This window comes from Pezoporus wallicus, unplaced genomic scaffold (assembly GCF_028554395.1).
Source record: "Pezoporus wallicus isolate ANWC-B61680 ecotype Strahan unplaced genomic scaffold, APGP_CSIRO_Pwel_v1 contig_6217, whole genome shotgun sequence".
Lineage (NCBI taxonomy): Eukaryota > Metazoa > Chordata > Aves > Psittaciformes > Psittacidae > Pezoporus > Pezoporus wallicus.
In genome coordinates this window covers 2,746,486-2,765,509 of record NW_026637336.1, presented here as the reverse complement: position 1 = coordinate 2,765,509, position 19,024 = coordinate 2,746,486, and the positions used below count along the sequence as shown (strand labels likewise).

Sequence of the window (19,024 nt, the reverse complement as noted above, 5' to 3'; positions counted from 1 at the left end):
ACCTGCCTGGCCATGACCTCTTCCAGGGCAGCCACACAAGCCTCCATGCTCTGGGCACCTGTAGGTGGTCAGGGATTCATTTTGATGCTGCTCTAACCCCACCCTGCATCCTCCTGATCCCTCCAAGAGGGAGAAGGGGGCTGTGGAAAGTGGGGTCAGCAGGACACTGCATTTCTGGCCAAGCAGGGCCAGCGGACCTGGGGCACTTCCCAACCACATGCCTGGGACCTGCTCTGCCTTTGGCCTCTTCTGCAGCCATTAGAGGAAGTGCCTGTGCCCCAGCCACCCATGGGCATGAAAACGCTGGTGAAACCCTTGGCTCCAGCCACTGTGCCCAGCACCAGGGACCTCAGGGTGAACTAAACCACAGGGGTGGACCTTCCCTGTGGAGGATGTGGGAAGGAAATGTGTTCACTGCTGCCAGACCCTCAGTGGTCCAAGTGCTCTGGTCCTCTAGTGCTGCACATCAGGGCTGCTTCCCTGGGTGGCACTGCCATTGATCCCCTAAAGCCTGGAATTCTCCTCTCATCCCTCTCTGGCATCAGCAAGCAATGGGGGACAAGGAGGGTGCAGGGCCAGCCAGAGGGATGGCCATGGGAACAATGAAGCACAGCAACGATAGCAAGGGCAGGGAGCAGGGACTAATGAACATGGAACACGGATAGATAAGGGAGAATAAATGAAAGAGATCTCAGAAGGGAGAGGAAAGGCAAAGCAAAGAGAAATGAGAAACCCAGAGCTCAGAGATTTCCTCCTTCCCTGCAGCCAGGATTAGGTGTTCTCAGTTACTGGCACTGCCTGAGCAAGCTAATCTGTGTCCTGGAGCAGGGGTGAGGCAGGAGGAGAGGGCACTGGGGCTGGCAGAAGGCAGGTGGCTGCAGGGACTGTGCCATGTGTTGGGCAGCACATGTGGGCACGTCCCACCCGCTGCACACGGGGTCTGTGAGCACCCATGATGTCAGAGAACATCCACCACCACCATATGCAACCGTGAGCACGCTTCCCATGTCAGCGTGCACGCACGCGGCCAGCCCTGCGCACGCAGCCTGCGCACGCTCCCCTGCTTACATGGAGCAGCAAGGTGAGAAAAAAAGGCTTAAATGAGAGGTGGTGGAGCTGCCCAGGAGAGAACCCATCCCTGCTGTCCTGGGGAGGCTTCTGGCCCCCACACCTCTTCCCACCTCTGCTGCTGGAAGCACTTCTAGGGACAGGGAGCTCAGTTAACGGGGCAGCCCTGAAAAACGGCAGCCCTGCCGGTAGCCAAGGCTGCCAAGGACAGGAAAGCTGGAGCTGCCTCCTCAAGCTTTTGCAAACCAGCTTTGCATCCACAGCATCCGGCCAAAGCTACCCAGGAACCAGCAGCTCCCCGCCTCCCAGAGCCAAACCTGTCCGCCTGGGAACACGCTATGCCCAGCCATTGCCATTTTACCACCTCTTGTCCCTCTGCCCACCACAGGACTGGGAAGAACATGGATTCCTGATGGCTCAGGCACTTGGCACCCTTGGATCAGAAGGGGAGCGTTGCTGAGGTATTTGCTGCAAAGCTTTACTCATTGCATACAGTTGCTACACGCCAGGGAGCAAGGCTGCCTGCTCTGATACAGGCAGCACACAGCACACACGTCACACTTTACATGCAGCTCCTGCCATGCTCATGTAGCCTCACACACTGGCATCCTCTGTCGCTTGCAATGCGTGAGGAGCTTCTGATATTATTATTGTTATTATTATTATTACTATTTTCATCTTCAGAAGGGCTGAGGCCAAGTAGAGATTCCCAACGTGCACCTTCAGAGCAGCCCGAGCCCCGTGGCAGCACCACAAAGAGACAATGATTTCCCTTGCACCACTGCAAACCCATGAAGAGCTCCCTGCCCAGCCTGCCACAGCAGCACTGCAGCTGGCAGCGCTTCCTTCCCTTGCAACAGGAGCCCTGGGCAGGGCCTGCCATGCAAGCAGGAGTGGAGAGGAGGGAGCAGACATGCTTCAATTCCCTGCTCCTCCCCAGCTCCCTGAGCTTGCTGCTGGGTAGAGGGAAGGAATAGATAGCAAAGGAAAGATGGAAGAATGCTTGCCAGGAATCAGCCAACGAGAGAGCTGAGGCTGATTTTGATGCAAAGACTGACAGAGAAAGAGACAGAAAGCAGGACCAGGCTGATAAGAAGGTGGGTTTTGGGTGGCTTTCTGTACACATCATCTGAGCGTATCAGCTTTGAATCTAATTATTTCAACCAGAGCTACAGACTCAGAATGTAATGAAGAAAAAACCAGGGGAAGGGAAGGAGAGGGTTGTGTTTTCTGAGGGGAGAGGAGGAGAGAATTCCCATTGATTCCCGTGTGTCTGCCTGCTATAGCATCTTGAAATAATAATTAGAAGGATCAATAAGAAATCATGTGAGGTTTGAAGATAATGAATGAAAGAGGCAGAAGCAGCAAATTGAGATGCCTTTCTCTAAAGCAGGGTAAATTGTTTTTCAGGCAGGGTCTAGCCTCCATTTTAACGCTTTGCAAACAGATCCAACCATTTTCTAAGCTGGGGGTTCCAATCAAGACTGGACTCTCCATTTAGGGGAGAAAGAGAGACACAGCCTCAGAATGGGTCCTGGAGGACACACTAATAAAATGACTGTGTGTGGGAAGAAATGGAGGCAGTGAATCGGGGCAGAACGCACACAGCTTGCCAGCGACCAGAGCCGCGTTACGTAATGATGTGGGGAGCAGGGACGCAGCACCGGATCCATAGGGAGCGGGTGCCGGGTCGGGAGCCAGCCCGCGGGGCTGCCCAGCGGGCAGCGCACCCCGCGCTGAACGCGCACGGCGGGACGTGTTCGCACCGCCGGGGCTTCGCACAACGGCACCGGGAGCGGCGAGCAGCCGGGTGCGGAGTCCAGCACCACCGCGCCCGACGCCCACCTTGTGCCAGGCGAGACCTCGCTCGGCCCCGGTGCGGAGCTCCCACGAGAGCCGGCTCCGGGGCGACGGCGCTGCCAACCTGGGCGATGCCGGCGGCCGAGCCCGAGCGACAACGACGGCAACTGCAACAACGCGCCGGCACCGTCAGCGTCCGCCCGCGGAGCCGCCGGGGTGACGCTGTCACGGCCCCGCCACGCGCCCCGGGGTACCCCGGGTCTCCGCCCGCCCCGTCCCGCACCCGCCCCGCACCGGGGAGCCGCTGCCCGGGGCTGGCCCGTACCTGCTCGTACCAGTCGCGGGTCGAACACGTGCACTCGGGCCACCAGCCCGGGCCGCTCCCGTTCACCTTGGGCGCGCTCTTCCCCGGCGGCGGCGGCGGCGGCTTCAGCGCGGCGGGGTCCCGGGGGGTGCCCCCTCCCAGCTTGGCCTTGCCGCGGGCGGCGGGCGCGGCGCCCCCGGGAGCGGGCAGGGTCTGCGAACCGTACCCGCCGTACCCGTACTGCTCGTGCTGCCACTCGCCGTAGGAGGGGGGCTCCATGCGCCGCAGGGCCGCCATCCGCGTCACCTCGTAGCACTCGGGGCACTTGCAGCAGTGGTGGTGCTTGTGCATCGCTGCCCTCACACCATAGAGCCGGCAGGGAGGGAGGGAGGCGGCGCGGAGGGAGGGATGGAGGGAGGGATGGATGGATGGATGCTCGGGGGGCGGCGGCGGCCCCCGCCCCGCGCCGCTCCTGCCGCCGCCTCCTCGACGCCCCCGGACTCGCGGGCGGGAGGAGGAGGAGGAGGAAGGCGGGGTGCGGGTTACAGCGCGGTGATCGCCGCCGGCATCGCTCCGCTTCCCGGGGCAGCTTAGCCCGGCCCGGCGCGGTTCGGGAGCGCGGCACCTGCGGCGGCGCGGAGCATCCCCCGCCCGCCCCCCCCCGCTCTTCCCGGTGCCCAATCCTCGCCCGCGGAGCCTCCGCGCCCGCCCCGCCCGGTGAGGAGCTCCGGTCCTTTCACCGCCCCGGCCGGGCCGCTCCCTGGAGCGGGTTCCGGGGGTGCCCGCAGCACGCGGAGGGAACAGGACTCGGCAGCCCACACCCTGTCCCCACCCCGTCCCCACCCGCACCAGGCAGCTCCAGGCCCCGCGGTGGTGGGCAGCTCTGCCGGCTTTGGGGGTGACACCAAGAGGGGTTCGCTTTGCAACGGTCCACACTGGAGCATGGCAGCTAGCCCAGCGGCAGCATCTCTGTGGCACTCCCACGTCAGCTCTCACTCTGCTTTGCTGGAAATAAGGTTTCCCTGGAGAAGAGATGGTTCCGGGAAGACCTTAGAGCACCTCCCAGTGCCTGAAGGGGCTCCAGGAAACATGGAGAGAGGCTCTGGACAAGGGCGTGCAGGGACAGGCCAAGGGGAATGGCTTTAACCTGCCAGAGGGGAGACTGAGCTGAGCTCTTAGGCAGAAGCTCTTCCCTGTGAGGGTGCTGAGGCGCTGGCACAGGGTGCCCAGAGAAGCTGTGGCTGCCCCGTCCCTGGCAGTGCTCAAGGCCAGGTGGGACATGGGGGCTTGGAGCAAGCTGCTCCAGTGGCAGGTGTCGCTGCCCGTGGCAGGGGTTGGGAATGGAGGAGCTTTAAGGTCCCTTCCAAACCAAACCAGTCTGGGGTTCTGTAGTTCTATGAGATGCTGCCATGTGCTCTAGCACAGCGCCCTGGGAATGCTGCAATTGTCCAGTGAGCCACAGACGTGTTGGGGGTGTAGAAACCCTTTGCTGGGCCTTCCCCCTGCTGCCATCTCCCAGCTCTGCTCAGGCAGCCCCTCACTTCTCTCACATTAGTGCTGGACTGGAAGAAGTTCACAAAAGAGTCACACAAATTGAAGGGCAGAAAGAAAAGAACATTACAAAACCCCATGTCTGACCATTTAGAAGCTGGATCCGGCCTCCTAATGCTTATTGGTTGCAATAAATATTAGGGTAGATGGAGAATTAGTTAAAGGAATGGTACACAACTATGTAGAAGAGCAATGGAAGATGCACAATGGGGTCCTGCAGGTTACATTGAAGGAACGAGGCAGAAACAGGAGGGGGCTGCAAGGTGAGCTGCAGGATGTGCTGGTTCAACAGCCCAGCTCAGGCTGCAGGAGCTGCAGGCTCCTGCTGGCCCCATGCAGCTGGTCCAGCATGGCCATGCACACAAGCAGGGCAGTAGGAGGGGGAAGACAAATGCCCCAGCCTGTTCCTTGTTTCTTTAGCTCCCCAGACTGCAATGGCAAACCCTGCTGCACTTGCCCAGCACAGATAGAGACCCTCCTGCAGCGTTTGGTCCCAACCAGCCAAGTGAAATGGTGAGTTCTGGGCAGACGGGAGGGGGCAGAAGACACCCTGTCATCCCTTGTCACCAAGCCCCATGGTCTCCACTGCATGGTGCAGAGCCCATCCCCTGCAGCTGCCTCTGGGCTGCTCAGGGTACCTCCACCATGCTCCTTGCTCTATGCCATGGAGCAGCTCAGCTGCACCACACTGAGATTCCCCCAGCTGCGAGATAGGCCAGTCACAACGTGCCCTGATGAGCAAGCCTAAAGAACCTGTCCCCACCATGCTGTCCTCGAGCAGCCAGCACAGCACTGCAGGTGATCCCCCAAGAACAGCTCCATTGGTGAGCCTCATGCTGTGCTCCCAGGGCCTCCTGCTGATGAACAGTTATTCATGGGACCTGGGTACACTGTGGCACTGACCCAAAGACCCAGAGATGCAGCAAGATGAAGCCAAAAGCTGTGTGTAAGAAAGTGCTTCTGCCCTAAAGAGCTCAGTGCCACAGGATGCTGCAGACCCCAGGAGCTCACTAAGGCAGGGAAGGATTGGATGCCTGCATGCAAAGAGAGCTTCTTCAGAGTTATTTTTATCAATGAAAAACTGTGTTTGTGTGCATGGCAGGAAAACACGCAGTGCTGGCATTAACAGAGAGCTTTACACTTCAGGCTTTAAGAAACGAGGATCATCTCCACATCCTCTACTGCTCCTTGTGCCATCTCCCAGAGCACACGGTGCTGGCCCTGCAGGAGGGTCCTGTGCTCAGGAGAGGTGCTGAACCTCCTCAACAGCCAGGGAGGATCGGGGGTGAGGGATGTCATTGGTGCAGAGAGGGCATCTTGCAGCAGGGAGGGCAGAAGTGGGAAGGAGGGGAGGGACTGGGGCTGGGGTGAAGCTGAGGTAGGGGATTGCTGCACCAAAGCAGAGCCTTGTAGGAACATGCAGGGGGCCAGTGTCTGCTGCATGAGAGTAAAAGTCTATCATGGCTGCCCACTGCCTCTCACCTTGTGACACCTCAGAGCTGCTTCATCAATGAGGTGTGCCCAGAACCAGTAACACAAGCACAACAAACTACTGCTCCAGGCCGGCTGCAAACCTCCTGCCCATTGCAATTCCCACCCTGGGATGGGAGGAGACCCGTGTCTGGAAGAGGCTGACTCAGGTGGGAGAGAGCTCCGGGAGGGGCACACACGGAGCTGATAACCACAAGTGCTGGCACCCTGCTCCAGACACATCTCCTCCTTCCACTCAGCCTGGAGGGGGGGCCACAAGGACACGGTCATTCGCTTAGTGGGGAAGTGCAAAAGCGAAGGACAAGACCTGTTAAGGAAAAATGCTTTAATAAGGAGTGAACAATTAAGAGAAGAATCTGATCCCCCTCCCCTGCCATGGGAGACTGGAGCGCATCCTCCACAAGGAAGGTCTGTGGTCCTCTCTCTGCTCATGCCCACCATCCCCGCCGATGGGGCGGCTGCACATGCAATGGACATCTCCACATGGGAGCCATCCTCAGTGCCAGCCCTGGAGCGCCAGCATCACACCGCTGCCTCCACCCCACCCTGCCTGCCAGCTGCCAGCCTCAGGGATGGCTCCATCACCTCAAACCTGCTGCTGCTTCCCCCACTTCTCTGCCAGTGCCTCATCACCACCGGCCAATGGAAGGGCCTTGAGCCTCAGTGGCTGCAGCTCTAACAGAGCCCTTCCCTCTCCACTTGCAGCTCCCCTCCTGAAAACCCCCATGGCCCATTTTAGCTGCCACCAGTGTCGTTTAATTCCCACTGCTGCACCAAAGCAGAGCAATAAGCCCTGTAAAAACATGCAGGTGGTCAGTGTCTCCTGCATGAGAGTAAGAGCCCACCTTGGCTACTGCTCTGCAGTGAACTGTACATGCCCGAACTAAAAGGAAGAAGTAAAATCCCTGTTTGCTGCCACCTGCTTACAATGCTCCATAATGCTGTGTGGGACTCGGACACGGTACTGAGCTCAAGAGGAGGCCAGGGCCATCTGCACCCTGCGCTTCCCCAGTTTCCTTCAGTGGGTGCTGGTGCTTTGCCTACTGGGAGTGGCGGTGCCAGAGTCCAGACAGTGTTGACACTTGCACTGGGGTGCCCAGCCCTGGCATCTCACCCCAGTGATGTGGGCATTGAGCAGGGCGAAAGGAGTTGGGAGCTGATTTCCAGGCAGGTACCTTCACGGAGGGAAGCAATTCAAGGAAACCAAGAGCTCTCTCATTCCCTCCCCTCTTCCTACCAGAAGCCTGCCCGTCTGATTTAAATGCAGCTTTGGCAGCTGCTCTTTTTGCAGGTGCTAATTTCAGCAAAGTGTCAAGAAATCCCCAGAGATGATGTTATTTGCATGGCACGAAGGCAGCACGGAGCTAGGTTCTATCTGGTGTTGCTGGCATTTCAGCCCCTGTTGTTGCTTCCTTCCTCTCACACGATGTCCTGCGGGAAGAGGCGGGCAAGTGTGAAGGACCAGGAGCTGGGGGGCTGTTGCACCTACAGCTTTAGCCTAGGAGCAGCAGGGGCAGGCTGAAGGCAGCCAGCTCCTTGCAGAGATGACAGTCACACGAGTGCTGTCATGGAACCACAGAATCCCAGACTGGTTTAAATTGGAAGGGACCTTAAAGCTCATCCAGCTCCAACCCTGAAATGGGCAGGTGATGGTTTTCACGGGGGAGGTACCTTTCTTGATCGCAACCATCTGCAAAAAGCTGCCCGATGTCCAAAAGGTGGGGTTGGCAGGAGGGTCTGCAGCGACTCGCTGGGGACTGGGAGCACTGGGAGGTACATGAGTGAGGGGAACAAGCCATAGGGAGTTGAGAAGCAAAGAGAGGAGCCAGCTGAACTCAGCGCGGTCCATCAGCTCCTTAGCACTACTACAGCTCCCCATCGAGCAGGAAGCTGCAACTTCCAATTTGCTTGTCAAAGGAAACTTGAAGAAACTGAAGAGATTATTCCCAAGGGAAGTGTTGGATTCCCTAAGGATGGACACTTTCAAGATTCAGCTTGTCTAGACCGTGCTTTTGCCAAGAAAGGTTGGACCAGATGATTCTTGAGGTCGCTTCCAGGTTAGTCCTCTATGACTGATGGAACAGCACTCTGCAGAGCTGGCCGCACGTTGGTGGCAAAAGGGGCAGCAGCTCCTGTGAGCCATGGAGGGTTTGTACAGTCGCGTTGAGTGGGAAGAAGCATGATCACAAACACCTCACCCTGTGACTGCTCCTCCCTCACGCTGGGAGACGTGCAGCTGGGATACCAATAACCAGGCACCAAGGGACCGAGGCTCTCCGTGCTCTCAGGGCAGTTGTCGAACAAATTATTCTCCTCCAGGGCAAACCATTTTCATTCCATTAATGACCCCTCATCCTTTGCCTGGTGCCACTGTGCAGTTCCTTGTGGCAGCAGCAGCACGAGGGTCTTCAACAAACACCTCCAGCTGCTTTCTGCAATTTAAATTGCAGCCAACCAAACGTGTTCCACGGCTGTGCCAGGGGAGAGGAGTGATGGAGACCTGCACCAGGTCCCTCCAGCAGAGCCCAAGCTCTCACGCTGTAAAGCAGAGCCTGGGGGCTCTATTGTGCAGCAATCAGCTGCAGCAGGCCTTATGGATTTCCTGACAGCCTTCAGCACCCGCAGCCGCTCCCCCCATCACCGGGCAGAGGCTCCTGCACTGGATCCTGGGCTGGCTGTGGGTGCAGGAGGGGTCTGGCTGTGGGTGCAGGAGTAGCCTGGCTGCTGCACGGCCACAGCAGTCACAGCACTGTGGTGTCTGCTGGTCCGTGGGTGCCCTGCCGTTGGCTGAGCCCCATTTCCTTTGGAACAAAGCACATTTCCAGGCTGGTGGAGCAGAAGGAACACTCGAAATAGCAACCAGGGCACAACCTCAGAGGTCTCATGTCAACAGAATTGGTTTGATTTACGTTTCTGGACCTGTATCTTGATCTCCAACCAGTTGTGCTGAGTGTGACCCCACCAGACTGTTTCCCTGCATCTTTCACTAGTCCTGAGCTGTTCGCGGGTGGCAGCCAAATGCTTGTCTTGAAGCCCCACAAGTCAGCTCCTGTGGGCTCCCAACAGGGGTTCCTGCAGGAACCAGTCCCATTTTCTGAGTGGGTCAACACATGGCTCTGAAATTGCCAAGAGAGTTCAGTACCCCTCTGCCCAGCTCTGGAGCTGTCCTGGGCAGCATGGACGAGCCCAGAGGGACCTTTCCACACACCCAGGAATGCCTTTTCCTCCATTATTCCTACCGCGCATGGAGGACAAGAAGGGGAGCTCTGTGGGTCCTCACTTTCCCTCTTCCACCCTGCTCCAATCTGCCCCTTCCAGATGCAGCAGAACCCATGAGCAGTTCCCACTGCCCACTGAACCCAGCGATGCCGCTGCCTCGTCGGGGCTGTGCTGCGCCAGGACACGCTTCGCGGGCCGGGAGCCTGCCCAGCGCGGGGTACAACGAAGGCCGGCGGTGGGGCCAACGAGCCCCAGCGCTGCCCCTTTAACGGAGGAAGCGGTACTCGGAATTTTGTGAATGGCTGACCCGGCTCCCGACCCGCCCACTGGCGGCTCAGCCAATCAGTGTGCGCGCTGCAGGGCCGCAGCCGCCTAACGGGCCTCTCTTAAAGGCGCACAGTCCCCTCTAGCTCTCCCCCACCCCCGCGCTCCAGGGGGCACAGCATCGCTTCGGAAGCCCCGAGGTGATCTTTAAAGGGGTTCCAGCCGCGGGGTGAGGAGTTCCCGGGGTACATTCGTACGCATAAACACGTGTAACACCCAGACACAGCTCAGGGAGGGGATCCTGCCCCTCTGCTGTGCTCTGGGGAGACCTCCCCTGCAGCCCTGATCCAGCTCTGGGGCAGCAGCACAAGAGGGACGTGGAGCTGTTGGAGCGAGGCCAGAGGAGGCCATGGGGATGCTGCGAGGGCTGGAGCAGCTCTGCTCTGGAGCCAGGCTGAGAGAGCTGGGCTGGGTCAGCCTGGAGAAGAGAAGGCTCCTGAAGGGGAGACCTGAGAGCAGCTCCAGTGCCTAAAGGGGCTGCAGGAAAGCTGGAGAGGGGCTTGGGACAAGGGATGTAGGGACAGGCCAAGGGGAATGGCTTTAACCTGCCAGGGGGAAGACTGAGCTGAGCTCTTGGGCAGAAGCTCTTCCCTGTGAGGGTGCTGAGGCGCTGGCACAGGGTGCCCAGAGAAGCTGTGGCTGCCCCATCCCTGGCGGTGTTCAAAGCCAGGTTGGACACAGGGGCTTGGAGCAAGCTGCTCTATGGAAGGGATCCCTGCCCGTGGCAGGGGTTGGAGCTGGAGGAGCTTTAAGCTCCCTCCAACCCAAACCAGCCTGGGATTCTGTGATTCTATGGCATGTGTTCCTCAGGAGTGACACGCCAGCAACACAAGCCCTGGGTTATGGATGGTGTGCCATTTCCCTCGGTCTTGGCTTCAGGGCTTGGTTTCGACATAGGATAGTTGGTTTCCAGCAACTGGTTATCCACAGGGTCCAGAGCACGCAGCTGGGTTGAGTTCCACCCCAAAGGAAGCCAGGCCATGAGCTCTGCCACTGAGCCCCAGTGCAATGAGAGCAGGCAGTGGTGAGAGTGGGTTCATCACCTCACTCCTGTTCTGAACCAGAGCAGTGAAGTGGGAGCACTCCCACAGCAGCAGAGCCTCAGATCTTACAAAATCCTCCTGCAAAAACACCCTGTAAGATTCAGCAGTGCAAAATGTACCCTCACCAAGAGGGGACCCAGCTGTGGGTACGTGCCAAGGGACTGGGAGCAAACAGAGCAGGAACAGGACTGCAATGTGCTCATGAAGCCGCAGGCAGAGCTTGGCCCTGCTTCCAACAGTGACTCCAGCCCAGGACCAGCCTGGCTCTCCCCTTGCACTGCAGTGCAGTGTCCCTCGCTCGCTCCACCACAGCTCCTGCATCCTGCTCTAGCCCAGGCTGGGAGATGATCTGCTCTAAAAATACACCTCACAGGAGGGGAACAGCCTGGCCGGACGCTGCCGCATTGTCTGGACACGTGCAGGTGGGGAGCTGGTCGTGAGGCTGGGAAGCAAAGCGAGCCAGGCATGATGCTCTCCATGCCAGTGCTCCGGGCACAGGCACCGTTGTGACCTGAGCGGTGCCAGCCCCAGAGCTTATCTAGGCCACGGACCACAGGAGGCCTCTGCCCGAGCCTCAGTACTTGGAATAAGCTTCAGGTGCAATGCCAGCAAGACTCCTGCAAGGTGCTTTGTGCCTGCAGGCTGCACGGCTCTGGCAGGTGCTGCCCTCGAGCAAGCCCTGGCTTCCGGCAGCAGGGCACACGCTGGCTCGAGGTGCTTTGCACTGCGGCAGCCACGTGTGCTGTAACCCCCAGGCAGGCAGGCGGAGCGGAGCAAGGGCAGGCAGCGCACACCAGAGAGCACCTTTCAAAGGGCACTCGGATTTGCAGGTGCAGATGAGGGACGATTCCCAACTCTGCATTCATCCGCTGCCCTCCCGCCCCTGCAATTCCCCCAGCTCCTACCAGTGCCGGGGATAATGGATCTCTCAGCGTAGATACTTGATACTGATCCTCCAAATCCTAAAGACTAAAACCCTTCATGAGCAGTTATCTTGGCTGCTCTATTTATAACAGTGCTGGTATTGCCTCTGCCACCAGAATCCTGATTTCTGTCCAGCCCGATGCCATTAAGATGCAGTGACGCTCTCCCAGTTCCAGTGCTCCAGATAGCAGCTGGCCTGTCAGGCTCTGCCTTCGAGCTTGGTTTGTTCCTTCAAAACAGGGTGAGGAGAGGCCGCTTGTTTTGCAGCAATGCCCCCAGGAGATGTGTCCTCAGCCTCCCCAGATGCTGGGGTGGTTGTAAGGGCAGTGAAGCGTGGCACACACCTTGCTGTGGGCACAGAGGCTCTGCACTCTGCGAGCCCTTGGTTGGTTTGTGCTATAGGAGATGGGCTCCAGCACTTTGCTTTGGTCACAGCAGGAATGCGGTCAGGGACAGTGCGGTGGCTCATGGAGCTCCTGGGCAAGGCACTGATGGGGCTGGCCCCTGTTCAGTCTGAATCCTACTGAGCTGCCTGTGACCAGTCTCAGTTCTTGTCTTCAGAGCTAAATATGAAACCCATGCATGTGAATACATGTGTGTCGCCCCAGCACTGCACTCCCCTGGGAATGGGCGTGAGATGGAGGGAATCGAAGCTGCAGCCTGAATCTGGAGGGAGGTTGCATGCATGGATGAATGGATGGAGATGGATGGATGGATGGATGGATGGATGGATGGATGGACGGACTCCAGGCTCATCTGGGTGATGCGTGAGGCTCCAGAGCCTTCCCTTCACTGTCCCCTTCCCACCGCTGCACTGGGAGTGCTGCATGCACTTGCACCATCACACATCACTTCAGAACAATGACAACAACTTGGATGAATGGATGGACCAACAGCCCTGTGTCTGTAAAGGCTTCCATAGGCTGCACAGCCAGTAGAGCCTCAGGTCTGCCAAGGATCTTCCTTTTCCCACTGGTTTTAGACAGAAGGTCCCAGATAGAGTAGGAACAGGTGGCCATGCATGAGCCTCTGGTTTGACAGCCTGGTGGCTCTTCTGACGTCTTCATGCTTTGCTGAAGCTCTGTACCGAGCTGGGAGAACTGAGGTCTAAGCATCTCCTTGTTCATCTCTGCAGCAGGAATAGCAAGAGCCTCCAGTAAAGTTGAGGCCATTCGACCCCAAAACGTCCACTGAAGTGACACTCTTACTGACACAGCCCATGCTGACCCTGCTGTGAGCAGCAGCATCCCTGGGCACAGGCAGCAGCTGCTCAGCCAGGTGCCCGTGCTGTGCAGGGCTGAAGTATGGCTCAGTCTGAACATGTTACTGCAGACAGACACCCTTCTGGCTTCAGCCCTTTGACTTTACAGCCTGTGTCTGCATTGTCAAAACATGAAACTGCTGGGGAGCATCTGAATGCAGAGCCCTGAAGTGACCTGTGGGCACAGAGCTGTTCAGATGACAACGGGGCAGCAGCCGGCTCCTTTGGGCCATGGATACAACGTGGAGGGGTGGTCCCTCCAGGAGCTGGTTACTCCTCTGCTCCCCTTGCTTGAGCACTGTCCACTTCCCAGGGTCCTGGGGTTGCAGGGCTGATGCTGCTGAGCTGAAGCCGAGATAAAGCAGTGGCCAGCCTGGCCTGCAGCGATGGCTGTGGCTGCTGCCAGCCCCAGAAAGACATGGGCTGAGGGGACAGGAGGGCATGTGCAACCTCATGGTGGGTGTCTGCATTCACTGTCAGCCATTCCCCTGCATCAGGGACCTGCTTCATCGCCCTGATGCTCCTTGCCATAGCCAGTGGCCTCCTGGTGCTTCCCCTCTCCCCGCAGAGAAGGTGCAGAGCCATGGGGCTAAAGCAGGGGGAGCAGGGAGCTTGGAGTGGGCAGGTCCGCAGCCGCAGCATCCATCACACGCCGGCCTCATCCTGTCCAGGCGCAGAGCACAGGAAAGCCCTTCTCTTCGGCCAAAGGCAAATCGGGAACCAGGAATAAACACTTGAGAGAAGGACGGGGCGGCAGACAGCCGGTCGCCGTGCACAGCCTGCCTTTCACTGCCATATCCCCCAGGAGCTCTTCCAGCTGTGCTGGCGCTTGAGCCATGGGTTATAGGGCAGACGGATGCATCTTCTTCAGTGGCAGGAGCAGCAGGGAGGGCTCCTAAGCCCCGCCACGGCATTTCTGCAGGGCTGGGCTGTGTCCTCCTGGGATGCAGGGAGGGAAGGGGACGTTTGTGGCGCACTGCGAGCAGGCTCAGCGGCACCCCAAGCACCCCCAGCCCTAGGAGTGAGGCTCCCTGTGCACTGGGTGATTTCCAAGGAATGCCTGTCCCTGCAGCAGTCTCTCTCCTCCTCTCCATCACGTTACGAGCCGCTGTTACTCAGTGTTGGCTGTTGGGCTGAGCAAGGACAGAGCCGGGCAGCGAAGCGATGAAGCCCTTGGTGGGGAGGGATGCTCAGACAGGCGACTGCCTTGGATGAAGCTGAAGCGGCTGCAGCTCCGCGCTGCGCGGCAGGCGAGGATGAAGAGAAAGAGCCGCCCCTCCCGGCAGCAAGCACCACTTCTGCTCATCAGCACCATTGTTCCCCTTCCTTTATATCCACAGCTGCGCTCTCTGCTCCCTGTGCGGCCCTTCCCGAGAGCAGCAGTCTCCTGCCAGCCTGCGAGTGGCAGCGGCCGCGGAGCATCCCCCGGCTCTTCCCTCTGCAGCCCTGGAGCGGCCCCGGGGCCTGTGGAGAGGTTGAAACGGGGGATTTGGCAAATGAAACACCCCAGACCCCATTGTTGGGGCACGATTGTGCCTCCGAGCGCCTCAGAAGGGCGCCTCAGCCAGCGGAGTCCCTCTGCTCTTGCCCTGCTGAGGGCTGAGCATCCACTTTCCCATGGAAGGATGGTTTCATTCCAAAGCCTCGCCGTCAGGAAGCACATGTTGCTGCTGCATTTACTGGGACCAATTCCTTCACAGCAGCCATTTGCACACTGCAGTGTATACACACGCATCCTCAGCAGCAGACAGGAGACTTTCTGTTCCTGGAAGCATTTGTGTGGAGAGGCAATTTATTTCTCATGTCTTTTCCTGGCCACAGCAGGTTGTGGTGGCTTTTTGCCCTATCACTGCTGAGGAGAGCTGCAGGCACGGATGAGGACAAAGCCAGGACAACAGAAAACTTATTTACATTGATGGATGCAACAACAGAATTGCACTTACTTTAGGCAGGACAAACCAGTTCATCATCCTGCCTTTTATCAGTGGCAGCATGCCTGCCAGAGCTCTTGCTCCTGGGATGATAGCACCAGGGGCAGCTGCTCTGCCCTGCAGCTGATGCCCTCCTGCCCTAGCACTAAATATCATCCATTATAAAAGCTTCTCCAGTTCTTCCAAGTGCCCTTTGCCATTTCAGGTGTTCTCCTGAAACCCACTTTGGAACCGCCCATGGCAAAAAGCAGGCACCAAAGGTTGGGGAGCAGGAAGTCGCTGTGGAGGTGGGCAGGAGCTGGGTGTGTAGATGTTATCCAGCCCCAGTGCTGTCCTGCATGCCGGGGCTGTTGAGAACCAACACAGGAGGAGATGCTGGTCAGGAGGTTAGGTGTCACTAAAGTGCCTTCATACAGAGTGAGTGATACGAAGCAAGGTCCATCAGCACAGCCTGCCCTCAGGCATGGCTGATCCCAGGTCATGGTCCGGATTGCTGACATAGAGGACTGCTGGAAATGCTCTGCTGGGACAAGGGCTGTGTTCAGCCATGAAGATGGCATCTCGTGAAACAGGCTCACTGCTGTGTCAAAGGCCCCTGTGTCCCAGCACAGGGGCTGCCGCAGAGGAGCAGCACTGACTGCAGCAATCCAGCACTGCTTGGTCCCAGTTCCCAGGAAAGCTGCTGGTCTCCACGGAAAACTGACTTTCCATCAGGAATAGGGCATGGCTAAGCCCAGCACTGAACACCACCATCCCAGTGTTCTTTCCTCTCCAGGTCCCTGCTTTGCCTGTGGCCATCCTCTGGGATGAGGAAGCTCTGCCAAGCACAGCCCCCTGCAAGGCCTGTCCTGCCTGTTCCCCCCATCTCCTCCCTGCTCTGGGCTGGCACCTGCAGCCCCCATAGATGGGAGACCCCAGAAGTGCCAACGCTGAGCCCTGGCTCCTGCCCTGCGCCGGCACAGGCTGGGAATGGAGGCTGAAAATAAAAAGAGCTTCGGAAAAGAATGCATGGATTATTTCAAGCCTGGAACAACCTGCTCACACTGAGGGAGGGAAGAAGCCAATCTGTTTAGTTTATCTAAGGGAAAGTTAGGAGGGAACTTAGATGCATCTATAAATACCTACATGTTGGGAACATTTCTGATTGCCACAGTTCTTTATCCTAGCAAACAAAGACAGCAGAATTTCCTGAGGCTGGGAGGTAAAGCAAGAGACTCCAGCAGCAAAGTGCAGGTTTTTGATGGGAAGGGTAAATACCCATTAGGCCATCTAGGCTGGGGACACAGCACAGCCCCCATCACATGAAACCTGAACAATAAAGCAAGGTGGCTACTGCTAAAGGAAACATAGCAGATCAGCCAGACGTTTGGGGCTGGAGGCAAGAGGCGCCTTCCTCCACAGCCTGGGACACTTAGGAAGAAAATCCCGTACAATCCAACTGTTCCCAAACCCTCAGGCTTGCAGCCCTAGTGGCTTTTGCCCTGTGACCCCCCCATCCACAGTCGTGGGTCCCTCCCACTGCTGAATGGAGACTCATCCTCCTGTCGTGCTCAGAAAGCCACCACCTCCCCGCCCTTCCAAACCAGTAAAGATTTGGGGAATGTTTGAAAACAGAGAGAGAAGCAAGAAGATAAGGAGAAATTAAACAGGAAGGGAAAACAAATGGGGCATTACCCATTTTATTGCAGTCCAGAGTAAGAAGGAGACATTTATAAAGGAGAGAAAAGCAGCAGTGCAATTTTTGTCTCTAAAATACTTCAGAAGAAGACTTTGATTTAGCAAACAGCATCATTTCAAACTATCCTAAGGCAAACATCATTTTCAGATCATCTTAAATCTGCAGTGAGCCCCATCCATCCATCCTGGCCACTTCACCCCTTCCCAAAAGGGCATTTTGCCCTTGCTCATCCCTAAAAGCCCCCTTAAATTCATATCCCAAATGATGCACTTGCACTAGGAGGAAGCTGAGATTTACGATACACATCCAAAGAAACAGCATTTCCAAGTCAATTAAGACAGCAGAGAAAAGCTCCTGGTAAGCTGAGGAATGGACCTGCCATTTCAGAGCTCAGAGAAAACAAATATGGAAATCTGCAGAGTGGGAGTGTGCCAGCGCTGGGGGCGAGAGGGATGGGGCTGGGAGGATTTCCAGCTCCACACAGCCTCTTTACTTCTGTGCCACAGCCCTCCGAGCCCTGAGGGCTGCCACTGGGCCATGGTAACTGCTAATGCAAGGGGATAATTAGAGGCATAGACTGGAGCTGAGGAACAATTCCTGCCCCAGAGGGTGCTCAGGCATCGGAACAGGCTGCCCAGGGCAGGGCTGCAGTCACCGTCCCTGCCAGTGTTCACACCCCGTGGAGACGAGGCCTCAGTGCCATGGGTTAGGGGTGGCCTTGGCAGGGCTGGGGTAAGGGTTGGACTGGAGGAGCTGAAAGGGCTTTTCCAGCCCGTTTGATTGGTGCCTCCGTGGTTTCAGGGTTACCCACCCCTTCCCCAGCCTGAGCAGCGCCAGAGCAGCCCTGAGGCAGCACTGCCCGGCCACGGGGGGAGCCGCCTCCCGGCAGGGTCCCGCGGTGCCAGGGGCGCACCGCGTCCCCTCAGCTGCCCCCCAGGCTGGCGGGGTGCGGCGCGGCGAGGGGCGCTCGGGGGCTCACCTGGGGCAGGGCGCTGCGGGAGCCGAGCACCAGGCTGCACACGCTGGCCGGCGCCGCCGTCCTCCGCGCCGTCACCTTCACCAGCCGCGGCGGCGTCCCCGGCGCGCTGCCCCCGGCTCCCGCGGGGAGCCTCCGCTCGCCGCCCTGGAACGACACAGGGGGTGCGTGCAGACAGAGCGGGGCAGGGCAGCCCCCCCCGGCCCTGCCCACCGCTGCTGGAAGGGCCCAAAGGAGCTGCCCCCCACGCGAAGAGATCGCGCTGCCGTCAGAGAGCATCCTGCCAGCCGGCGAGCCTGCCCCAGCACCGGCCCCGGGGCAGCGGGCTCACTGCAGGCTGGGTTTGCTCAGGCACCTCCTGCACTGACTGTGGGCGCTTTTGTCCTCCCTGTTCTTGACCACCAAACTTCCTTGGAGTCTCCTTAGGAGCAGAGCTCAGCTCCAATGTCCCCGTGTGCCACTCAGATCTGCTCTCCCCGCAGGCATATGGTGGGAAGCCAGTTCAGTCCCCGAGGCAGAAACCTGGTGTTTGTCTTGTAGGTTTATGTCACTTAATCTTTCAATTTCTGCACCAATGTCCCTGCATCCCCAGTTGAGGGGGATCCCACAGCATCCCTTGGCAGGGCATGCAGCAGCAAGACGGGGACGGGAAAAGGGTCTGCAAAGACACAAGGCAATTTCGTTTACCTTGGTGCCTTTGAGGTAAGTGAGACCTCACTTCTCACCTCCTGCCTCCCCACCTGGTGCCGTACCTTTTAAAAGGCCGTTGAAAATTAAAGAGAAGGCGGAGAACAGGGACAGGAGTTATCTGAGAGCTGGGGAAAATCCTGAAAAGGGAAACTTAAAAGACTCAACCTGCTGTATTTATCAAAAGCAGCCCGCGAGGCGGCTGGATCAGAGAGCCCCAATGCCTCTGCAGGAGACAGCGTCAGATGGGAGCAGCTAATCCAGCTGCAGCAGCAGGACAGGATCCAGCGCTGGAGCTGGAGCTGTGTGCATCAGGAGCAATTCAATTAACACTTGTGAACCAGAAAACGTGCCTCCTTAATGAGACAAGCTGCGGCACAGGAGGTGTGGGAGCACCTGGGTGCGAGCTGCGGTGGCAGCAGCTCCTGTGTCCCTCTGTCTCCTGCTGGGCAGGAGGGAGCAGGGTCTGGCCCTGCAGCATCGCACCGGAGCAGCTCTTACCGCGGGTGAGTGCTGGGGCTCTGCGGGCTGGATGGTGGAGCCGGCCCCATGCTGCTGCCGGGCAGTGCCCTGGTGTGTGTCCGGGCTGGGGGGCTGCAGGGGCGCGGAGCGCAGCGTGAAGTCATAGAACTCATGGATATCTGCAAAAGAGCACAGAAACATCCCCAGGGCTGGTCCTGAGCACCCACTGCACCACTGGCACCCGCTCTGCCGCTGGAGCATCCTGAGTCTGAGCTCCCTGTGAGGGGATGGAGTGGGACAAGGCT

General features: G+C 58.3%; 1 protein-coding gene across 6 annotated transcripts in view; it reads right to left on the bottom strand.

Annotated features, from left to right (window-relative positions):
- The window catches only part of DLG3 (discs large MAGUK scaffold protein 3), a 68,603-nt gene that overhangs the window by 42,721 nt on the left and 6,858 nt on the right, over positions 1-19,024 (bottom strand). For 4 of the 6 annotated variants that reach the window (XM_057404949.1, XM_057404950.1, XM_057404951.1 and 1 more), the window contains exon 1: positions 3,194-3,617. In XM_057404949.1, coding sequence (XP_057260932.1) covers positions 3,194-3,523 — 330 coding nt within the window. In that variant the 5' untranslated portion in view covers positions 3,524-3,617. Of the gene's footprint in view, positions 1-3,193; positions 3,618-17,573; positions 17,718-18,743; positions 18,899-19,024 lie in introns of those variants that run through there. The other 2 variants (XM_057404956.1, XM_057404953.1) reach the window with 2 other exon arrangements.